The 19,784-nt window shown below is 57.9% G+C and overlaps 1 protein-coding gene across 1 annotated transcript in view; it reads left to right on the forward strand.

The window, feature by feature from the left end:
- AFAP1L1 (actin filament associated protein 1 like 1) overlaps window positions 1–19,168 on the forward strand; it is a 22,737-nt gene extending 3,569 nt beyond the window's left edge. Inside the window, exons 2-19 of the mRNA XM_026858545.1 lie at window positions 10,525–10,653; window positions 11,213–11,296; window positions 11,664–11,761; window positions 11,925–12,036; window positions 12,428–12,526; window positions 13,206–13,417; window positions 13,783–13,962; window positions 14,678–14,764; window positions 15,061–15,154; window positions 15,303–15,455; window positions 15,924–16,135; window positions 16,565–16,710; window positions 17,103–17,181; window positions 17,283–17,397; window positions 17,611–17,775; window positions 18,036–18,214; window positions 18,458–18,586; window positions 18,966–19,168. Coding sequence (XP_026714346.1) covers window positions 10,525–10,653; window positions 11,213–11,296; window positions 11,664–11,761; window positions 11,925–12,036; window positions 12,428–12,526; window positions 13,206–13,417; window positions 13,783–13,962; window positions 14,678–14,764; window positions 15,061–15,154; window positions 15,303–15,455; window positions 15,924–16,135; window positions 16,565–16,710; window positions 17,103–17,181; window positions 17,283–17,397; window positions 17,611–17,775; window positions 18,036–18,214; window positions 18,458–18,586; window positions 18,966–18,989 — 2,297 coding nt within the window. The 3' untranslated portion in view covers window positions 18,990–19,168. The remainder of the gene's footprint in view (window positions 1–10,524; window positions 10,654–11,212; window positions 11,297–11,663; window positions 11,762–11,924; window positions 12,037–12,427; window positions 12,527–13,205; window positions 13,418–13,782; window positions 13,963–14,677; window positions 14,765–15,060; window positions 15,155–15,302; window positions 15,456–15,923; window positions 16,136–16,564; window positions 16,711–17,102; window positions 17,182–17,282; window positions 17,398–17,610; window positions 17,776–18,035; window positions 18,215–18,457; window positions 18,587–18,965) is intronic.
- The last annotated feature ends 616 nt before the right edge of the window (window positions 19,169–19,784 follow it).

The following is a 19,784-nucleotide window of genomic DNA, read 5'->3' on the forward strand; positions in this document are numbered from 1 at the left end:
CCCTCCCTCCCCCGTGCTCCCCCCATGGCATGACTGCTGCAGCCCCTTCCATTTTTGTTGCTGATATGCCTCCCATCGCATCAAAGGCAAGCTCTTTGGCAGGCAGTGAAAACACTGACATTTCGTAACAGTTAGGAACGAAAACAGATCTTTGCTGCAAGGGGTTTCCATGCTCAAAATTTTTTTTCTTTTTTGAAGTGGGTTTCATGTGCATGTGATCCTGGAAGTGATAGCAGGGAGCTCTGGGAGACGCTGGTATGCTCTGATTGCTGGCAATTAGCAGGACGAGTAAGGAGCAGCTTGAAGATTAGCTTTGGCTTTCTTCTGGGTTTTTTTGAACATTAAACCTACCCAACTCGGTGATGGGGGAACAGCCACTTTTTGACTCCTTGTCCAGTGGGTTCAGCCTCCCGTGTATGTGGTCCCAGTGTCATCTTACACTTTGGGAAATTGAGGTTGTAGAGGACAGAAGCCAGGAATAGAAGTTACGTAGCAACAGGTTTGATGGCTGGCTTTTGTGTCCTGAAGTTTAAAAGCAGATGCGGTGAACCAGTCCTGGCACTGACAGAGCCATCAGCAGTAACTAGAGCAGTCACATCTTCCCCTTGCGCTCAAGCCTTTCAGCTTTCCCATCAGGATAAACTGGCTTTCCTGCCTATCCGCCCCTGCCCCGCAGGAGTTAAGTGGGTAGGAAATGCTGTCAGCCGGTGGCCTTGCCGCTGCACCTGATGCTCCTGGGAGCGGGGCAAGGGAAGGAAACGGAAGGGCTGTTCTCAGCTGAGAAAATATGCTTATCCTGCCCTCTGAGGGTCCTCCGGGGCAGCACGGCCCTGGCCCCCAAATGCAGAGACTCTCTGCCATACCCTGCCTAACCCAGCCCAGGAACAGCACTTTCCCTTCAGGGACAGGGCTCAGGTGGCCACTGAGAGGGTCCCAATCCCGTGCTGGGCAGGGGGAACTCGTGCCCAGCACAGCTCCAGAGCTCCTGGGAATTGCCACAGTCGGGGCAGGGATGGTAACACAGGAGGCCAGGTGATGGGAACTTGTGTCCCTCCCCCTGACTTTGCAGAGGTATTTCTCCCACAGGGGGCCTGTGGTTTCTCCTCCCACCACCTCTGAAAAGAGGGGTCCACGTTATGCAAAGTGATTGACAGCATTTTGGAAAGTGGATCTGGCTGGTGGCTAATACACCAGCTCCTTCTTGCAAATCCCATGCCCTCCCTGCCCATAACCCTGTTAGGTGAGGGCCCTGTACCCTCCTCTGCTTCTGAAAGTCTGACTGTGTGACTCTACCTCCGAGAAACACGTGTCCCTGCATCTTGCCTACCAGCCTCCCTGCATCTTGCTTCTGCATCTGAGATGTTTTGGATCTTGATTCCAGGGAAGGGGGATGTACAGGACACAGACAACAACCTTTTGGGAAGCAGAGAGCATTCTGCCTCCATCAGTGGGGCTGGGATGTGCGTTTTGGAGATTTGGGGACTGGAGTACCCACCCGGCCCTGAGTGGTAACGTGGCTGTTCCTGCCTGGGTGCAGGGCGGTGGGGAGGGCATGCCCACCAGAGAGCCGTCATTGGCACCAGGGTGCTGAGTCAGCAGACTTCCCACCACCCAGCCTGCAATCCGCTGTAATTCCTGCTGCCCTGGAGGCTGAGGTTTGGTGGAGATGAAGGGCTACAGAGAGGCGAGAGCTTCAGGTCCCTCCAGCTCCGAGATAACAGCAGGCAGGAAGGAGTGACCCAGCGAGGCTTCCCAGTGCTCTGGCTGCCATGGAGGGTGGCCAAATGGCTGTGGCACTGGTCCCAGGGACTCTCCTGGTGCTGGAGGGGAGCCCAGGCCAACCTGCTGCTCCCTGCACTGTGTCTTTTGTTTGGAAAAGGCCAACACCAAAACTTTGATTGGAGAAAAAACAGTTTATTCTGAGTTCTGACTAATCCTAACATCTCCCCTCTGCCTGAAGCTTGTTTTTTATACATTACTCAGCAGGTCTCACCCCTGCTTGACTATTCCTTTAAAGGGCATCTCAAGCCTCTCTTTTTCATTCATTATTTAAACATTCTCCAGCCAGCAGCCTCTCAGCCCTGCTCCCAGGCTGTCCTGACAGAGCATCCTGCCATGCACCCACTGAGTCTGTCACAGAGTTTTGAAATGTATCCTGGAAGTACTGAATCTGGTCCATGCATATTTGCAGAGCTAATTGTGTTGGTTGGGCTGAGCCGTGGCTACAAACAACTTGTACCTGAGGTTGGGAGCCAGCCCACCCCTCCGACCCCCCAGGATTCAGGGGTCTAAGGCAGAGGGAGGGGGCTGCTGCTGGTGCCTTGCCTGGGGACACAAGCAGGGTCACTCAGTGATATCTCCCCCAGGTGCTTTTATTTACTCGACTTCCTGCTGTGCTCAGCACTGAGAGGGCGATCCAGAAACACCCCCTCCACCTGTGGGGTGGGGACAGCTGCAGCCTCTTCAGGTTAGAGGGTTTGCTTTTGGTGAGCTAAAGTAAACCTCCACAGTCTTCTCCAGGAGGTGGAGAAAGGGCCACTAAGTCCTCAGCAGCTGGGGGACAGCCTCTGAAGAAGGACTCCTGCTGCAGAATGGGGCACCAAAGGGTCGTTATCTGCCTGGGTCACAGGAGATGTTTGTGGGTGATTTTATCAGCCGGTTAATATTTACCTGCACCACTTGTGAAACTGCTGGGGGGAAGGACATCCCTGCAGCCCAGCAAGGGCTGCTCTGGGGCTTTTTTCAGCAGTGATGCCAGCTCAGAGAGCCTTGGCCTATCTGATGCTCATGACTCTGTCAGGGGCTCCCTGGGGAGGTGACACCCCCCTGTGAGTCACTGTCCAAGGGGACTGGGGTGCCAAGCAGAGCAGGTGGGGTGAGGGTACTGCAACCCTGAGGGAAGGCAACAGTTCTGGGTGTGTGGTTGCTGCCACTGTGGGGGAGATTTTCCACCCACAGCCCTGCTCTGAGTGTGAGTATCGCCGGGAGAGCCTTGACCCAGCTTGGGGCTTTGCTGCAGGGCAGCACCCCTCCCTCTGGGCCATGCTGCAAGGGGGGCACTGCCAGCATGGGGCTGGGTGGGATGGGAACCACCATGATACCCTTGCTCTCCAGGTTCGCCTTTAATCCAGTTATAACAGAGAAGAGGCTTGACTGGCCCCACAGCAGTGAGTGATGGCTTCTGCAGTATGTGAGCTGGCAGGGGTGTGAATGTGAGTGATAAGCCCTTTGCAAACTCTGTCGGCCTGTAATTACACTTCTCTCTATTCAGAGCTCCTATTTTCTAGATAAAGACTGTGGGGAGCATGTGAAACTGTCTCTCCTCCAGAAAAGAGTGCACTAGGATGGGGATGTTTGGAGTCTTGCTCCTGTGTCCAATTCCTTCGTGCCTGGCTGGCTGCACTGGGCAGAGCTTTGATCTTCTCTTTTTGGGGGGTGCTGAGGGCTCTGAGATACCCCTTCTGCACAGAGGGCCAGAGCGAAGCAGGAGAGCTTGGGGAGAGCCTGGCTGAGAGGGCAGCTCTGCTGCTTGGCCCCAGGTTGGACTTGCTTCTCGGCTGGTCTCTGCTGGGATGGGTGAGTGGTTGGGAGTGAGGCCATGCGATAAGATTTTCTGCAGAGCTATTTATACTGGGGAGCCGAGCCACTGCTGGCAAAGCTGGGCCAGACACAGGGCCCTTCACACAAGAACTGCTAAAAGAAGCTGAGCTGGCTGTGCCACTGGAGCTGTGCTAGGAAAGGGGTGACCCCCCCCAAGCTGCAGTCAGCACTGGGATGTGCATCTGGAACAGATGGGTCCACAGATGAAGGAGGCTCAGCAGGCACAGCCAGGGCGGCCTTCTTGCTATTTAACCTCTCTGGTTGCTCATCTCCCCCTCTCCCAGGGCTCGAGCAGGACAGAGGGGCCCTGTGAAGCCTGTGGGCTCCGTGTGTAAGGAGAGAAGCCAGCAGGTGACTGTGCTGGGAGGGAGAGCAGGTGGGGGATCTTCTGCCCCCTCGAGCAAGCAGGTTTCACATTCATCTCCTGGCATTGATTTTCCAAGGTTATCAGCTAAAGATATTAGTTACTGTAAGGTCACGATAATGATATCCCCAGGAGATGTGCATCCCTGCCCTGCCTGCTTGGAGTGTGCAGTGGGGTGCACACTCCGGCATGGAGTGTGCAGTGGGGTGGTGGGGAGGCAACAGGGAGGTGCCAGGAGTTTAGGGGACAAGTGCAAAGGTTTGATCTCGCCTTGTGCTCTACAATGCTCAGGGATGCTGCAGCACCCAAGCTTGGAGCCGCTGGGGGAGCAGGGATGACTGTCAGGAACATGGGGCTAATGGCAGGAGGGTGGGAAGAGGCACTGGCTGGGGCAATTGGAGAGCTGGCAAGGGTGGGGGGCTTCTGGCCACGCAGGAGCCAGCCCCAAGCTCTCAGGCTCCTGCTGACATTGTTGGATGCCAAGTCAGAGGTGCTCCCCCCATCCACCCCACTCAAGGAGCCCTTGTTTCCAGGGAGCAGATGATTCATGTCCTTGAGTTGCCCCTTAGAAAATCTTCCGCTGTTATGGGATGTTGTCAGAGCTCAAGTGTGATCGTTGATAGTTGGCTTTTCTCTAAAAGCCCTCAGGGCTGGAGCACACCAAGTTGCTCCTTAGTGTACAGACAGCCGTGCTGGGAGGAGGAGGTACTTTCCAGGCTGGCATTCCTGGCCCCACCAGCCCATCCCAGTCATCTCAGTTTGCCCCACACCCAGCTGGTGATGGCTGGCTGGGAAGCTGAGCCTGGCTGGCAGAGATGCCCTGCTTGTCCCTGGTGCCTCCCGGGGGCTAAGTGCTGCCCCTCTCCTGCCTGCTTGGCAGGGTGCTCCTCCTGCCCGCACCGGAGGCAGGGTGCAGGCAGGCAGTGTCTGTCCTCCTGTCTTCTGCACAAAGGAACAATTCTGGGAGCTCCAGTCCGCCCCCGCCATGGCACTTCCTCGCCAGCTGTGTGCCTGCCTCCTCGTCGGAAAGAAACCTCCTTGGAAATGGGAATGGGAACAGGAACTGCCCCCGGGAGCTCAGCAAAGGGATCAGGAGACTGTGGCCCTCCTCAAGGAGCAGCAGTGGGGGAAAGCTGGTTCCGCCAAGGTGGGAAGCAGCATGCTGAGGCTTGCAGGCGGCTCAACAACAGCCCATGGAGAGGGCAGAGCGGTTTGTGTGTGCTGCAAGCAGCTCCTCGGGCAATGCTGGGCCTGCTTGTCCCACAGGGTAGGCGACCTGTGGTAGGGGTGGGGCATCTCCTCCCCCGTCACTGGGTGCTGGGGTAGCCCCTGCTGTGCCCCTTTCCTTGGCCCACACCCCACCTATTTAAGGCATCCTAGGAGCTATAAACGTTTGTTTACCGCTGGTGGCGGCTCTAAGAAGCCCTGCGCAGGCAGGCAGAGCGTCCCAGGGCCTTGCCTGCACTGACAGGAAGGATTTATTTTTGCTTAGTTTTTATTTTAGCTACAGACAATGGCAGTTACTCCCAGCATCCGATTTCCCCCCGGCCTGCCTCGCCCCCAGCCTTCACCTGGCATGAGAGGAAGCGTGGCCAGGGGCAGGCAGAGGATGCGGGATGGGGGTCCCCATGCACCTCCCACTGCAGCAGCCTCAAAGCTTTACAGTACTGTGAAACAGCGTCTCCCCTCCCCGGGATTCTCTTTCAGTCTGCATACAGTTTTGCTTGGGGTGGCAACTCCACATGCATTGTCTTATCTCTCCTGCTGCAAAAGCTGGGTCTGTACACCAGGAAACTCCTGCTTTGGCTTGGCTGGAGCCTCTTTCTCCTCCTCCTCCTCTTCCTCCTCTCTGCAGGTTGCTGGAACAAGACCTGATTTTTGCTCCCATAACAAAGCAGAGGCCGGGGAGGGGGAGATGGGCTCTGCAGCTGCAGGCTGTGCCCAGACTCTTATCTCCGCACTGTGGAAGCGGGTCCCTGGGGGGGGGAGCACTCATGGGGTGTAAAAATAGAGCTGGCCTGGGTGCAGAGTGGAGAGAGGTGGTGACACAGCTCCTCTTCCAGCATTATGCTTGGTGCTGCTTCTAGGGCAGGCTTTAGCAGCAAACACTGCCCCGTTTTCTTGAAGGGCAGCAGCGTCCTGCCCCAGCTCACCTGGGGTCCAAAAAATAACCTGGGTCCTCCTGGCCCTAGTAAGCTAATGCTAAAGCCATCTGCTGCCATGGTTCCTGGCTTTTCCACACTCAGAGGCCTCAATGACATCTCCCCATCCCACCACAGCAGTGGGACAGGCTGCAAATGTGGAGAGGAGTGAGTTTCTGGGAGGGGAGGCTGATATCACTCCCTGTCCTGGGATGTCTTTGTCCAAAGCCTGAGCCCAGCAAAGCAGTGCAATCCCAAAGGCTTTTGGTTGCAAGAGAAGCCCCAGAAGAAAGCAGCAGGTGGGAGCCATTTGTCAGCAGCAGAGGTGGGCAGGAGGCCGGAGGTGTCCCAGGAGTGAGGCGGTGGTGAGGCAGACGGGGATGCAAAGCCCCTTTTTGGCTGTGTCACCTGCTCAGTGCCTGCAGCTCTGATGTGCCGCCTTCCCCCCAGGAGCCCTTTGATGTCCTGCCACCGCCTCTGTCCCTGGGCTCCACAGTTTCATGCCGCAGTTGCCAGAGCCCCCACGGGCAGGGTAGTGCACCAACACCAGTGCCCACCCTCGGCACACAAGCCTGGTCCCCTGCCTGCCCCGGTGTGGGCTGAGATGCCGCTGGTGCAGGGTCTGTGCTCGCTCCCACACACTATTACATAAGTAACGTGCCTGTCCTTGCTCACTAGGTGACCTTGGGTCAGTCACGTCGGCCCCGGCTCCCCTCCACACAGCAACCCTGGAGCAATCTCTCCTTGCTTCCTACAGCCACCCCATTAACCTTATTTAGGCTGGAAGCCTAACTAGTGTAGGAAATTAATTTTTTCCCTTCCTCCGCTCCCTCTGGGCAGAGGCTCGGCTCAGCAGGCCCTGTGCCCTCCTGGGATCACAGGCCTCTTTGACTGCCCCCCCCCCCCGCTTGTATTTTGGAGGATGTTTAACAAGGGAGATGGAGGGGACAGCTCAGCTGGGGGGAAACAAAGGCGCCTTCAGTGCTCGCCCTGCGCCGTGCTTCATGCGCCCCAGCTCAGAGCTGTGCTCGGGGCGTTGATGATGAGCTCACCCGCCTGCCATACTGGGTGAGAAACCTTGCCTATCGAGCACTCTCATTCCTTGTGTGCAGCAGGGTCTCCTTGCCACACACACCACCTGCTTTGTCACTATTGATAGAAACCCACTTGCCCTTTTGTCCTCAGCTGATCCAAAGCCTGGATCACACAGGAGCTGGTGGTGTGACGGGAGGTGTCCTACACATGGCAGGGGATGGGGATGCTGGGGAGCACCATGGCCTAGGCTTTGGTGTGCTGTGGGAAGCTGATGTATGGAACATGTGTGGTCCCCATCTCCTCTGTGGGAACTCATGGCCAGCTGAGAGCCTGCTGAGCTGGGGCAGCAGGAAGATGTGTGTCTTGCAGGTGCTGGGTAGACAGGGGGGCATCTTGCTTTTTGTCCTAGCTGCTTCCTTGCTGGTCCACTGGTCCTCTGTCCCACCAAGTCCTTCAGGGGAGGATTACTCACCTGGTCTAGAGAGCACCACCATGTCACTGAGCAGAAGGCTGCTTCCATCCTGCCTGGGCAGCACTCTGCAAACATCCCAGAGAGGATCTTCCCCTCTTCCCTCCCTTCCTGCCCCGGCAGAGGGGCAAGGAGAGGGCTGTGGGAGTCAAGTGCTTACCCTCACTCATCACACACATGAGGCTCTCACATGGCCAAAGCAGGTCCCCTCCCCAGGAGGTGTGTGCTGGAGGGGGGCAGTGAGCAAAGTATCAGCAGGACCTGGATCCTCTGGTTGCCTGTTTGCTGTAGGGTGTCTTTCCAGCTCAAGAAGCAGGAGCCCTGTGGTTGCCCCCTCCTTCCCCATGGGCTGGGAGATGCTGCCAGCTCCCTAGATTTTCTTGCTCCTCCTGGAGCTGTGCTGAGGCTTCTTCCCCTGCCTGGGGGCTACCTGTCCTGGTTTGGCCTGCCCACAGGAGATGGGCGCAGGCAAAGCTGCTCTTGCTGAAAGGGCTGAGGCTGCTGTTTAGTTTGGCACTGGGGAGGGAGGAGGAAGCAGAAGGTCTGTGGAGATAGAAGCCCATCGGCCAGGGCAGCAGGAAGAGATTTGTGAGCTGCATCCTGCCTCGTGTCCTGGGGAGACGGCAATTTGGGGCCAGGCATGCTGCTTCCTTGCCCAGGGGCTCATCTTGGCTGGGCACTGATCCACATCAACCCACTCATGTTGGGATCCCCTTCAGCTGAAAACCTTTGAAAAAGCAGTTGGTTTTACTGTGCTGTCCCTGCTTTGGGCAGCAGTGCCAGCCTGCTTCTCGCCGGTCCTGAGAGACTTGCTCCAGGCTGTGGCTCACAGGGGTGGAAGGTGAGCACTCACAATCCTGGGTCAAACCTGTAGCAGCCCAGTTTTTGATGGATGTTAGGCAGAGTGGATGTGGTGTTTGGATAGGGCCCAGCAGAAGCTCATTAAAAACATGAGTAATGAGGATCCCATCAGCTGCAGCAGCACAGCATCCTGCCTTTTCCCTGGGAAATACGCCCCCTGCCAGCCCTCGCTGCTGCCCAGCTCTGCTCTGCCAGGGCTGTAGGGGCAGACTGGGGACGGGTGCAGCCTAGGCAGGGTGTTCCCAGCGCTCCATGCTGCCAGGGCACATGCTCTCCTCTACTTGGAAACCCCCCTCATCAGTCAGCACGTCCCAACTGCCTATGTGGTCACCTCTGGCCTTTCCTCCTGTCCCTGGAGACCCAAAGCCAGCTGTACACTGCCTTAGCTGTGCTGCCATGACTTTTGGTTGCCGCAAGAGAAGGGATCCTGCTCATGTTTGAAGAAACAGAAGCTTTTTTTTTTTCCCCCCTCTGTAGCCTCCAGAGCTGCAGGTTTGCTGGTGTCCCTGGGCTTGGCCTCTCCAATGCAGGCCATCTCCCACAGGCACTGCACCCTGGAAGGAGCTACCCTGGCTGCCAGTGGAGCTGGGTGGGTGCGTGGTCCCAGGTAAAACAGGAGCTTGGCTTTGGATCCAGCTCAGTTTTGTCTTATAGGAAGATAAAGTACAGGGATGAAGATGTCAGTGCATGTGCAGAATTGGGGGTGGGGGAGCTCATGAGAGATTTAGAGTCCAGAGCTCACCTTGTTCAAGTCCTCCCCATCCTTCCCATCCCTGGCCAACACATTTTTCCAAAACTGTGGGTCAGCTGTTGCCAGCACTGTAAATACTGCTTTCAGTGATTAATTTTTTTTGTAGCCCTGCTCTGGTATGCAAATACCCAAGTGTTTTCTGGAGTCTTGCTGCATGGGTAAACCCACAGCTGCAGCATGCTTTTGCTTCATAAAAACTAGCCTGTGAATCACCACATCAAAGAGAAAACACAATTTTATGTGTTGCGCCTCTGATGGTGATTTGTGGTGAATTCTCTTTTCCTGCTTTTGCTTTGGCTCTCCCTATCTCCCCTGCCTGGTTCTGTCTGCCGGGCTGATGCTGTGTTCAGGGGCAGCAGCAGCTCGGAGCTGGTGGGTGCTGGGATCCCACATACTGGTAAAACCAATGAGCAGTGGCTTCTGGTGTGGTTCCTCTTTGCCAAGATTTCAGCTCCTCTGACCCTCTTGGCTGCCTCTGGAGCCGCGTGGGTTGGTGCTGGACTGAGGCTCAGCTAACACAGAGCCGGGTGGGGAGAGCCCCTCCTGTGCTGCAATCCCCATCTCCTCCCAGGGTACCTTTCAGGTGTCTGTGTGGGGCAGGGACTGTCCCTTGAGGCAGTGACTCCATGCCTGGAGGGAAGAGTGGGCTGGCCTTGGAGCAATGTGGATGAGCTGGGATGATACAGGCAAGGAGTGACAGCAGGGCAGAGGAGATGCTGGTGGTGAGCGTGGCGAGGAAGGGTCCAGCCTGTGTATGGGAACCCTGTGAAGGTGGCACTGGGCTGGGTGGCCACAGGTGATCTGGGCACAGCAGGGGAACATGAATGTTCCCCAGCAGGCAAGGGGTGAGAGGACATCTCCTTGGGTGGCATTACCAGGTGGCTCTGGAGCCGGCATTTGGGTTTCCTCTCCTTCCTTCCTACTCTCTGCCACCACCCAGCGCCCGTCACAGCAAGGGGCCACCAGAAGCAACAACACATTGTCAGGCAAACAAAGGTGTAGTTTTATCTTTGTGGAAAAATATGTGTGCTGAGCCCTTTGATAGCGGTCCAGTAGCCCTGCAGAGCTGGTGTTTCCATTCATGGGCTCAGCAGGCTGCATCCTGGCGCCTGCATGCAGGTGGAAGAGCTTGTGCAGGGAAGGAGCGTGTATGCACTTAGCAAACACTGCCTGAGCTGTGCTGGGCCAGCTGGGAAAGACCCTCAGCTTGGGTCTTCCACGCATTTCAGCCCCTTGTGCCTTGTTGTACCGTCAGCACCCCGATGGCACCTTGGCTGATGGGCTTTTTTCCTGTTCTCTCCAGTGCTGGACCAGCTCCTACCAGAGCTCAGTGTCTTGCTTAAGCTGCTGGACCATGAGTACCTGAGTGCCACCACACAGGAGAAGAAGCTGGCTGTCTCCACCATCCTGCAGAAGCTGCAGCCACCCACAGGTCTGTGTCTTGCTCCTGCAGTGCCTGCTGGCTGACCATGGGGTCAGTGGGTGTCCCCAGCAGCTGCCCTGGGCCAAAACCCCAGTGGGGTAGGGGAAAACCATCTGCAGGGCAGGGATGAACTGCCCAGCACCCAGCACCTGCTCAGCTCTCGGGGCATTTTGCTCCCCACTCTCGCTTCCCAGCTTCTCCCCGCCTCGAGTGTAGGGGCTGGCATCAGCCCTGCAGGGGCTGCAGGGGGCTGCTCCCTGCGGAAACACCACTTTGCAGAGCTCTTCCTGCCACCGGTTTCGCTGAGTGCAGGAGTTTCCGCGGGAAGGCCAGGAGGGCCATGCACCTGGGGCTTCACAGCCTTCCCACCTTCCTGCCTTCCTGGGCGGGAGGCAGCAGCGTCCCTGGGGGCTCCTCCGCTCCCCAGGTGCTGCTCCAGCGGAGTGTCCCTTGGCACGGTGGGGTGAGCTGGTGTCCTTGGGTCGGTGTTTGTGGGGAGGAGGGGTGATGGTGCTTGCCCTGGCCACCCTGCCCACCCCCAGGCTGAGAGCATCCCCCTTGCTCCCAGGGAAGGACATGGATTACATGTACGTCAACACAGCGTCCCTGAGCAATGGCACCAGCTTCGTGGAGTCTCTCTTCGAGGAGTTTGGTACGTGCAGCTGACCCGGAGTGATGCCCTGGGGGTCATGCTGGGTGGGAGCAGTGTTGGCCCTGGGGTCCCCACTGACAGCAGGGACTCTTGGAGCACCCTGGGGAAGGAGAGTGAAAGCTGTGTCCTTGTGTCCAGGGTGGGCTTTATCACCCTGGGTGCATGCTCCTGCTCCCCTGTAGCTGTCTGGGGGCTGGCCACAGGGAGTCCACGCACCAGCTGTGTTTACCAGCAATACCCATCTCCCAGCACCTTCCCAGAGAAGGGCCATGGGTGCTTGCCTTCGGGGTCCCTGGAGGCCATGACTGAGGAGGCCAGTTCTGGGGTTTCCTGCTTCCTTCACCCTCTCTGCTTACCCCCCGGTCAGACTGTGACCTGCGGGACCTCCAGGACATGCAGGAGGAGGAGGGGGACACCAGCGATGGCATTGGCTTGGAGCTGGCGAGGAGCCAAACGGCAAAAACTGTAAGTCCCTGAACACCCAGCTGTGAGGTCTGCTCTGCACACACACAGGGAGGTGGCAGTGGCTGGGGCTAGGACCCCCTCCTGTCCCCTGCCACCACAGTAGCTGCTGGGACTCATGACCCTCTCCACTGCCTGGCTAATGCCGGGGGTGTTTCTTCTGTAGGTTCCTGTGGACCCTGCTCCACCGCTGCCCACCACTCCCCCGCCTGAGGATTACTACGAGGAAGCCCTGCCCCTGGGCCCTGGCAAGGCCCCCGAGTACATCACCTCCCGCAGTGAGTCCCACTCCATGTCAGGGCAGCAGGAGGGTGGGGGGAGTCCCACAGGCTGCCTGCTGCACCCTCCTGCCTGCCTGCCCACCTGGCAAAGCTGGCAGCCCTTGACAGGCATGATGGTTCATCCAGGGGAAGAAAACATTGCTGCTTCAACCAGCATCACTCCTGTTCCTACTCCCTTCCCATCCCACTGTGCTGTTATTGCAAGGAATTGTTTGCTAGGGCTCAGCCAGGAAAGGTGTGATGGGGAGGGGATGGAGCCTCGTGGGGACCGATGATGAGATGCCCTGGTAGGAGGTGCTTTGCTCTGCCCTGACTCGCAGGCTGTCTGGAGCATCCATGGGGGGAAACCAGGTGTAAGAGCCCCAGCTTCCCTCTGCTTTCTCCACAGACAGCTCCAGCCCCCCCAACTCCATCGAGGATGGCTATTACGAGGATGCAGACAGCAACTACCCTGTCACCAGGATGAACGGGGAGCAAAAAAATTCCTGTAAGTATCCGGGTGCCCTCGCCAGGGAGGGGAGAGCTTCGGCAATGTCTAGCCTCAAGATGGGGGCTTGAGCACTGGGCTGGGGGACAGTGGGGTTGAGGCTGTAGGAGGATGTTTTGTGTGTCAGAGGCTGCTGGGCAAAAATCAAGGAGCGAGGAGTGCTCTTTGGCATAGAAGCCAGAGCCCTTGTGGTGCAGAAGGGATGTAATTGGTGCCGTGTCTGCCGTGGGAAAGGGGTGTCCCTGCCTACGCAGCTCTCATTCCCTGTGTGAGTTGCCTCTGGCATGGCGGAGAATGGCCAGAGCAGTGACACCACTGCAGAGCCCAGCTCCTCTGTGCCCTACGCGGGCGGTGTGAGGCAGAGGGCCAGCAGAGGTTTCATACAGACTTTAGAAGTTTGAGCCTTGCAAAGAAATAAGCCCACCCAGGGGTTTGGATAGATGCACATGGACTGGTGTTTGGCCCATGAGCATCCTGCCTGGTTTGGAAGGGAAATGGAGATGTCTGGGGTCAAAACACTGCTGTTTTCAGAGGATGACATGGAGCCCATCCATCCCTGCACCCAGCCCAAGGCTGTGCTGGAGCCTGCCAGGCACAGGGAGCTCTGGCAGTGTGTGAGCATGCCTGTTAGGCAGGACCCTGGGGTGCCATTTGGGGTGACTCTCCCACTTCCTTCCAGACAATGACTCGGATGCGATGAGCAGCTCTTACGAGTCATATGATGAGGAGGAGGAGGAGGCGAAGGGCCAACAACTGACACACCAGTGGCCATCAGAGGAAGCCTCCATGAACCTGGTGAAGGATTGCAGGATCTGTGCTTTCCTGTTGCGCAAGAAGCGCTTTGGACAGTGGGCCAAGCAGCTCACCATCATACGGGACAATAAACTGCTGGTGAGCCCAGACCTGGTGGGGAACAGAAACCCAGTGGTGGGTTATGAGGAGGGTTGGGTCCAAGCTGAAGAAAAATGGCACTATCTAAGCCAAGACCCTGCCCCAAGGGTGCCACTGCCCTGCAGCACATGCACAGGCTGCTCTCACTTCCCTTGCAAGCAAATGGAGGGCTCCCCTTTTTTGGGACCTCATGGAATGAGAGGGCACCCTGCAGCCCTTCGCTGCCGAGGCTTTTGCAGAGACTGAGCCACCTCCATCTGTGCTACCTGTGAGGGACCCCGAGAGGGACCCCAGCCCTGCCCAGCATGGCAGTGGGACAGGCAGGTTTCGGCTGAGCCCTGAGCGGTTCCCTTTGCTTCCCTTAGTGCTACAAAAGCTCCAAGGACCGGCAGCCACATGTGGAGGTGCCCCTGGGCCCCTGCAACGTCATTTACGTCCCCAAGGACGGGAGGCGCAAGAAGCATGAGCTGCGGTTCTCACTGCCAGGGGCAGAGGCGCTGGTGCTGGCTGTGCAGAGCAAGGAACAGGCTGAGGAGTGGCTGAAGGTACCAGGGCTACCTCCCGCTTCGCCCGGGGTCCCAACGCTCTCCTTGACATCCTCCCTCACTGAGGCAGGGAGGAGGCTGCCCTGGAAAGGTCTTGCACCCCTGGAAGGGGAAGGGGTCTTTGGTTCTGTCTCTTATCGGTTGGGGGGGGGCTGGCCAGCTGCTTCCCAGGGTCTGGGCGTCTCCGGCACTGATAGCCCCCGCGGGGTGGGGATGTTTGCTCTCCCCCTCCTCTTCCCTATGGCCTTTTCCTGCCTTTGTTCAGGGGTGAGAGGCGGAGGCAGCGGGGAAGGGGCCATGGGTGGGAAAGGAGCCTCTGCACATCACAAACACAGCTGTTACCCCAAATGTCGGAGAATGGGGTTATTTTACACATCTGGGGCAAGCCACACTGTGCCCGCCTGTAAAATGGGGGGTCATAATCTGTCCTGTGTTGGCAGGATGACTGTGACTTGGCACCCAAGTGTCCCAGCTGAGATTTCCAAAATCTATGACAAAATCTGCAAAACTGGTTGCAGTTTTGAAGGGTCCAAGGTGTATGCAATCCCCCAGGCAAGCCCCGAGGAGTGCTTGCTGTCCTGTCCTGAAGAGTCCAGGACCTCTCTCCCCATGGTTCAGCCCTGCTCTGGCAGTGAAACAGGAGTGTGCTGAGCCAAGGAGAGTAGCCCTGGCCCTTGGGTCCGGTTTGAGTGGCTGCTGGGGATTGTCTCCACAGGTGATAAAGGAAGCCAGCAGTCCAACAGCAGGTGGGATCGAAGCCCCCACCTCCCCAGTATTGCCGTGCAAGATGGACCTGGATAAGGTGATGGTTCTAACCGCCCTGCTGACGTGCTGCTGGGGCTGCTGCAGCCGAGACTGGGGAACGTGGGGTTGGAGGAGCACTGAGCTTCTAGTGCTGCACAAGGAGTCCTTCCCATCCTCGCAGCAGCTGTGGAGGCTTACGGGTCTCACCACTACTGGGGAAGGGGAAAGGGGTTCCCTTGGCACCAGAGGATATCCCAGCCCTGTGTGGGAGAGAGGAATGGCCGATAGTGGCCATTACTGAGGGCTGTGCAGGGGGACGCTGCTGACAGGGTGCCTGCTCCTCTCCCCCCGCAGCGGCTGTCACAGGAGAAGCACACCTCTGACTCGGACAGCGTGGCAACGGGTGAGACAGGTTCCCCGGCAGCCCGCAGAGAGCCCAGCGAGCATGGTACAGCCCCTGCCCCCAGCCAGGCAGGCAGTCCCCCCTGCTGGAGCCGCTGGCTGTGCGCACCACAGCTGGGGAGCATCCTCTCCCAATGAAGGGGGGATGCTGTGACATGCGCTGGGGGCACACAGCTACCCTGTCCTCCTTCCAGGGAAAGGCAAAAAGAGTGGCTTAGCTGACCTGAAGGGATCAATGAGCCGGGCGGCAGGAAAGAAAATCACCAGAATCATCAGCTTCTCCAAGAAGAAGCCTTCCCCCGAGGAGACACAGACCTCCTCCACCGAGGAGGACATCCCATGTTGCGGTTCGTGCAGGCCAGGGGCACAGATCGGGCCCGGCTCACGCAGGGCTGGGAGTGGTGGGGAGCTGGCATCCTTCCCTCCAGCCTGGCTGTATGGGGGGCAGGTGGAGGGTAAGGGGGCAGTGGGGTGGGGGCAAGCTCTTTGAGATGCTGGAGGGCTGAGGCTGCCTCAGGCTACAAAATGGTGCCCGGTCCCAGCTCCACAAATTCCTGTGGTGCATGGGGAAGGGGCATGGAGTGACCTGTATCCCAGAAAACAAGCTTGGGTGACTTTGTGGCACTGAGCTGGCACCTCATCTGGGCTCAGGGTGTCCCAGCTGGCTTTCTGTGGGGAAACTGAGGCACAGAAGGGCCAAACGAGTAGGGAGCCATGCCATAACATTAATAAGACCAGTCGTGTCTTATTAAAGCCTGCCCGGGGTCCAGCTGAGCAGACACTGAGACTCTTCCCTTTATCCTGCCACCTCCCAGGCTACCTCAGCGTCCTGGTTAACCAGTGCTGGAAGGAGCGCTGGTGTCGCCTGAAGGGCAACACCCTCTACTTCCACAAGGACCGCAACGACCTGCGGACTCACGTGAATGCCATCGTCCTCCGAGGCTGTGAGGTGATCCCAGGGCTGGGCCCCAAACACCCCTTTGCCTTCCGCATCCTTCGCAACGGGCAGGAGGTGGCTGCACTGGAGGTGAGCAGGCAGTGGGGTGGGTAGGGTGTGCTGGTCCTGTGAGGACGGGGTTGTCAAGCTGGTGGAGCATCTCCTGTGATGATCAATACTTACATGCAAGCAGTGCCTTGTTTTCCCCTCTCCTGCACATTAAGGAAGCCCAGGGTATCACTGGAGTGATCCAGGGGCAGCTGTGGAGGTATTTGCAGGCTGGAGTCAGGGAGGAGGCTGGCAGGGCTGGAATACACAGGTTGTAGGGGGTGGCTGGAGGTTTGGGACTGGGACTTCCTGCATGTGCCTGTGTACTTTCTCTTAAACCCTCCTAAGTCTTGAACACACACTTCGTGTTGGAGGGCCCTTCCCCACAGTGGAGCTTCATGTCAGAAGGCAGGAACAAGGCCAGGAGGCCAGGAGCTGGTCATGCACCCCAACCCTTTCTCTCTCCTGCAGGCAAGCTGCTCTGAAGACCTGGGCCGCTGGCTGGGTCTCCTCTTGGTGGAGACGGGCTCGCAGACGGCACCGGAGGCCTTGCACTACGACTATGTGGACGTGGAGACAATTGCCAACATAGTGACGGCTGTGAGGCACTCCTACCTGTAAGGCTGTCCTCCTGGTGTGCCACAGGCTGGGGAGGGTCTGTGCTGGGGGCAGAGCACTGGGCTGGGCATGGAGATCCTCTGTCTGCTCCCTAGAAAAGGCATGGACTGGGACACAGTTTGTGCTGTGATCTCAGGGAGAGCCAGTGTTCCAGGGGTTGGTTGCTCCTGAAGCAGGGCAGTTTTCCTTGGGCAGGATGGAAAGTGGAAGGTATTTCATCAGTGCTAATGGAGGACTCAAGGGATGCACGTGGTAGAGTAAGGTAGAACAGGGTAGAGTGCCTGTGAGTGAAGCTGGGAGAGCAATGCAGGAAGCCCTCTGAGATGGAAGGGTTCATGGAGGGGCTGGCAAGGATGTCCTGGAAAGGAAGACCCTATATCTCCTCCTGCAGGTGGGCCAGCTCTTCCCAGGATCACCGGCCAGACTCCTCCCGTGTGGTGTACGATGACGTCCCCTATGAGAAGGTTCAGGTGGGTGTGGCTCCGTGGCTGGGCTACAGAAGATTCCCCAGGGAGCCTTGGCCGGGCCGGGCAGGTGTTTCAGCACGCTCTCCCTCCCATCCCTGCCACAGGCCGAGGAGGAGCCGGGGCGGCCAGCAGGAGCCCAGGTGAAGCGCCATGCCTCCTCCTGCAGCGAGAAGTCACGGCGGGTGGACCCGCAAGTGAAAGTGAAGAGGCATGCGTCGAGTGAGTGGGGGCGCATAGCCGCAAACCTCACAGGGAGGACCCTGACCAGTGAGGGAGGATGCTGTTTCCCCAAGGGGGCCTGCAGCCAGGCTGGGGCTGGCCAGCTCCGGCACATGGGTGACGGGTTGTGCTGTGCTAGCTCAGCTGGACCGCACATGGCATCAATGCAGCCAGGGCCAGAGCCTTCATGACAGGCTCTCCTTGTGCATGCAGATGCCAACCAGTACAGGTACGGGAAGAACCGGGCCGAGGAGGATGCCAGGCGATTTCTGACAGAGAAGGAGAAGCTGGAGAAGGAGAAAGCATCGATCCGCAGCGAGCTGGTGTTGCTGCGGAAAGAGAAGCGAGAGCTGCGAGAAGCCATGAAGGGCAGCACAGGTAGGTTGGTGCTGTCTGAGCACTGTGGCTGCTCAGACACTCGGGTAGAGGGGGGAGGCTGCAGAGCTGGGATGGAATGGTAACGCTGGGCTGATGGTGGCATTGTGGCGGCATTGTGGCGGTGAGCCAGGCTGGCTGCAGCATGCTGCTGGGCTGGCAGCCCCATCTAGCGTCACTGTCCAGGAGGATGGGTGGCTTCTCCACCCCCACAGCCTCATCCCCAGACAGAGGTGCTGAGCTGGGTGTGCTTGTGCAAGCAGGGACGAAGCTGCAGGACCTGGAGCAGCGGGTGGCGGTGCTGGAGGAGCAGTGCCGGCAGAAGGAGGAGCGCCGCGTTGACCTGGAGCTCAAGCTGACTGAAGTGAAGGAGCAGCTGAAGCAGTCGCTGGCGGGAGGGCCAGCCCTGGGGCTGGCTGTGACCAGCAAGGCTGAGAATGGGGTACACATCCCTTCTTCCTCATTCTTGCAGTTATGGCTTCCCCAGTGATGGTGCTTGGGGTGGCAGGGGGAGAAGGGACATTCCTGCTGCTTTGTCCCATGTGGACAGAGGTGGGAAGCAAAGCATCAATTAGATTTGGCCACAGAAATTTTGACCTCATGACAGTTTGTGCTTTTTTTTCCAGCTGTCCTTGCTTCCTGGGTCTCCTAAATCCTCCTCCTTCTTTCTTACCCTTTTCCACAGGAAGCTACGAACAAGCCAAATGGGAGTCCTCCTGAGCACTTGGTCCCTGTTAACTGTGCAGCTGAACTGAGGAAAAGAAGTCCCTCCATCCTCCCTGCCAACAAGGGAAACGTGCTGCGGAAGGCCAAGGTCCTGCTTTGCTTCCCCTCTCCTGCCTGTCCCCACAGGAAATCTCATCCTTCGTCCTGTCCCCCTTCCTTGACCATAAAATTTGGGTCTGGTGATGCTCCCTTTCCCAAAAGCAGGGGGTACTGCCAGGGTCTCCTGCAGCCAGGCTGGTCCAGTTTAGTGACACTCACTGCTGGCATGAGCCTGGCTTGTAGGGAGACCTGAAAGGTGCGGGCCTGGGTGGGCAGCGGAGAGAGCATTGTCTCTATGATGACAGGGGCAGCAGTGACCCCAGGCTTTGAAGATGCTGGGGTGGTCCAAAGCCCCTAGTAGGGAGGGCTCAGTGCTCACTTCTCCAGCAATGTCTCCTCATCCCCGGCTTTTCTTCCTTTCTGTGTAGGAGTGGGAAAAGAAGCAGACTTAAGCAGGGCTGCGGGAACAACTGCCAAGCCCCCGCCAGACAATGGGGCTCATGAAGGAGCTACAAGCCCCCTTTCTCCGAGGCACCAGGAGGGTGCTGGGAAGGCATGCAGGGGGAGATGCCCTCCCATGGCCCACCACTGCAGCACCATCTGCCTCGTGGGCAACACTATAAACCATGGGGAAGGGAGTGGGAGGGGGATTTGGGAGGAGGGTGGGGAAGGGGAGTCCTTCATGGATCAGTCACATACTACCAGCAAATCCATCTCTGGGGGAGCCTCCCATGGGGCCAGGAGTTCGACAGAAGGTTTGTGTGCCCGTGGTGGTGTATAAGGAAGGAGGGGAGAGCCCGGGGACTATCAGTCGGTGCTGCCTGGCAGGCATTCTGATTTCTCAGGATCAGTGTGTGCCACCCTGGGGACACAAGAGCCAGGCTAACACTTTCTAAAGCAACCACGGACTCGTTGGTATTTTTTGGCCCCCTTGATGTTGGACTTCATGAGCTGCTCAGGACCAGACTCTTCGGAGACGCCGATCATTAGCCCTGCTCACTGCTCCCAGCTCTGCAGGGTCTCATCTCAGGGTTCCTCATGTCTTGAGCTCACTGTGCCTCCACGAAGTGCCCTTGTCCAATATTTACTTCTCGTCCTCCAGGCAGTAAGGGTGAGAGCACACTGGCTTCCCTTGGGAATGAACGAAGCTCAAGTGTCAGCATTTGAAAGCAAATTAACAGCGGATACCTTTCAACCTTGCTAAATAGCTTAGAAGTGCTTCAAAGGGCTGAGGCTGGAGGCAGCCC

The sequence above is a fragment of the Athene cunicularia genome, assembly GCF_003259725.1.
Source record: "Athene cunicularia isolate RWA chromosome 13 unlocalized genomic scaffold, athCun1 chr13_part1, whole genome shotgun sequence".
Lineage (NCBI taxonomy): Eukaryota > Metazoa > Chordata > Aves > Strigiformes > Strigidae > Athene > Athene cunicularia.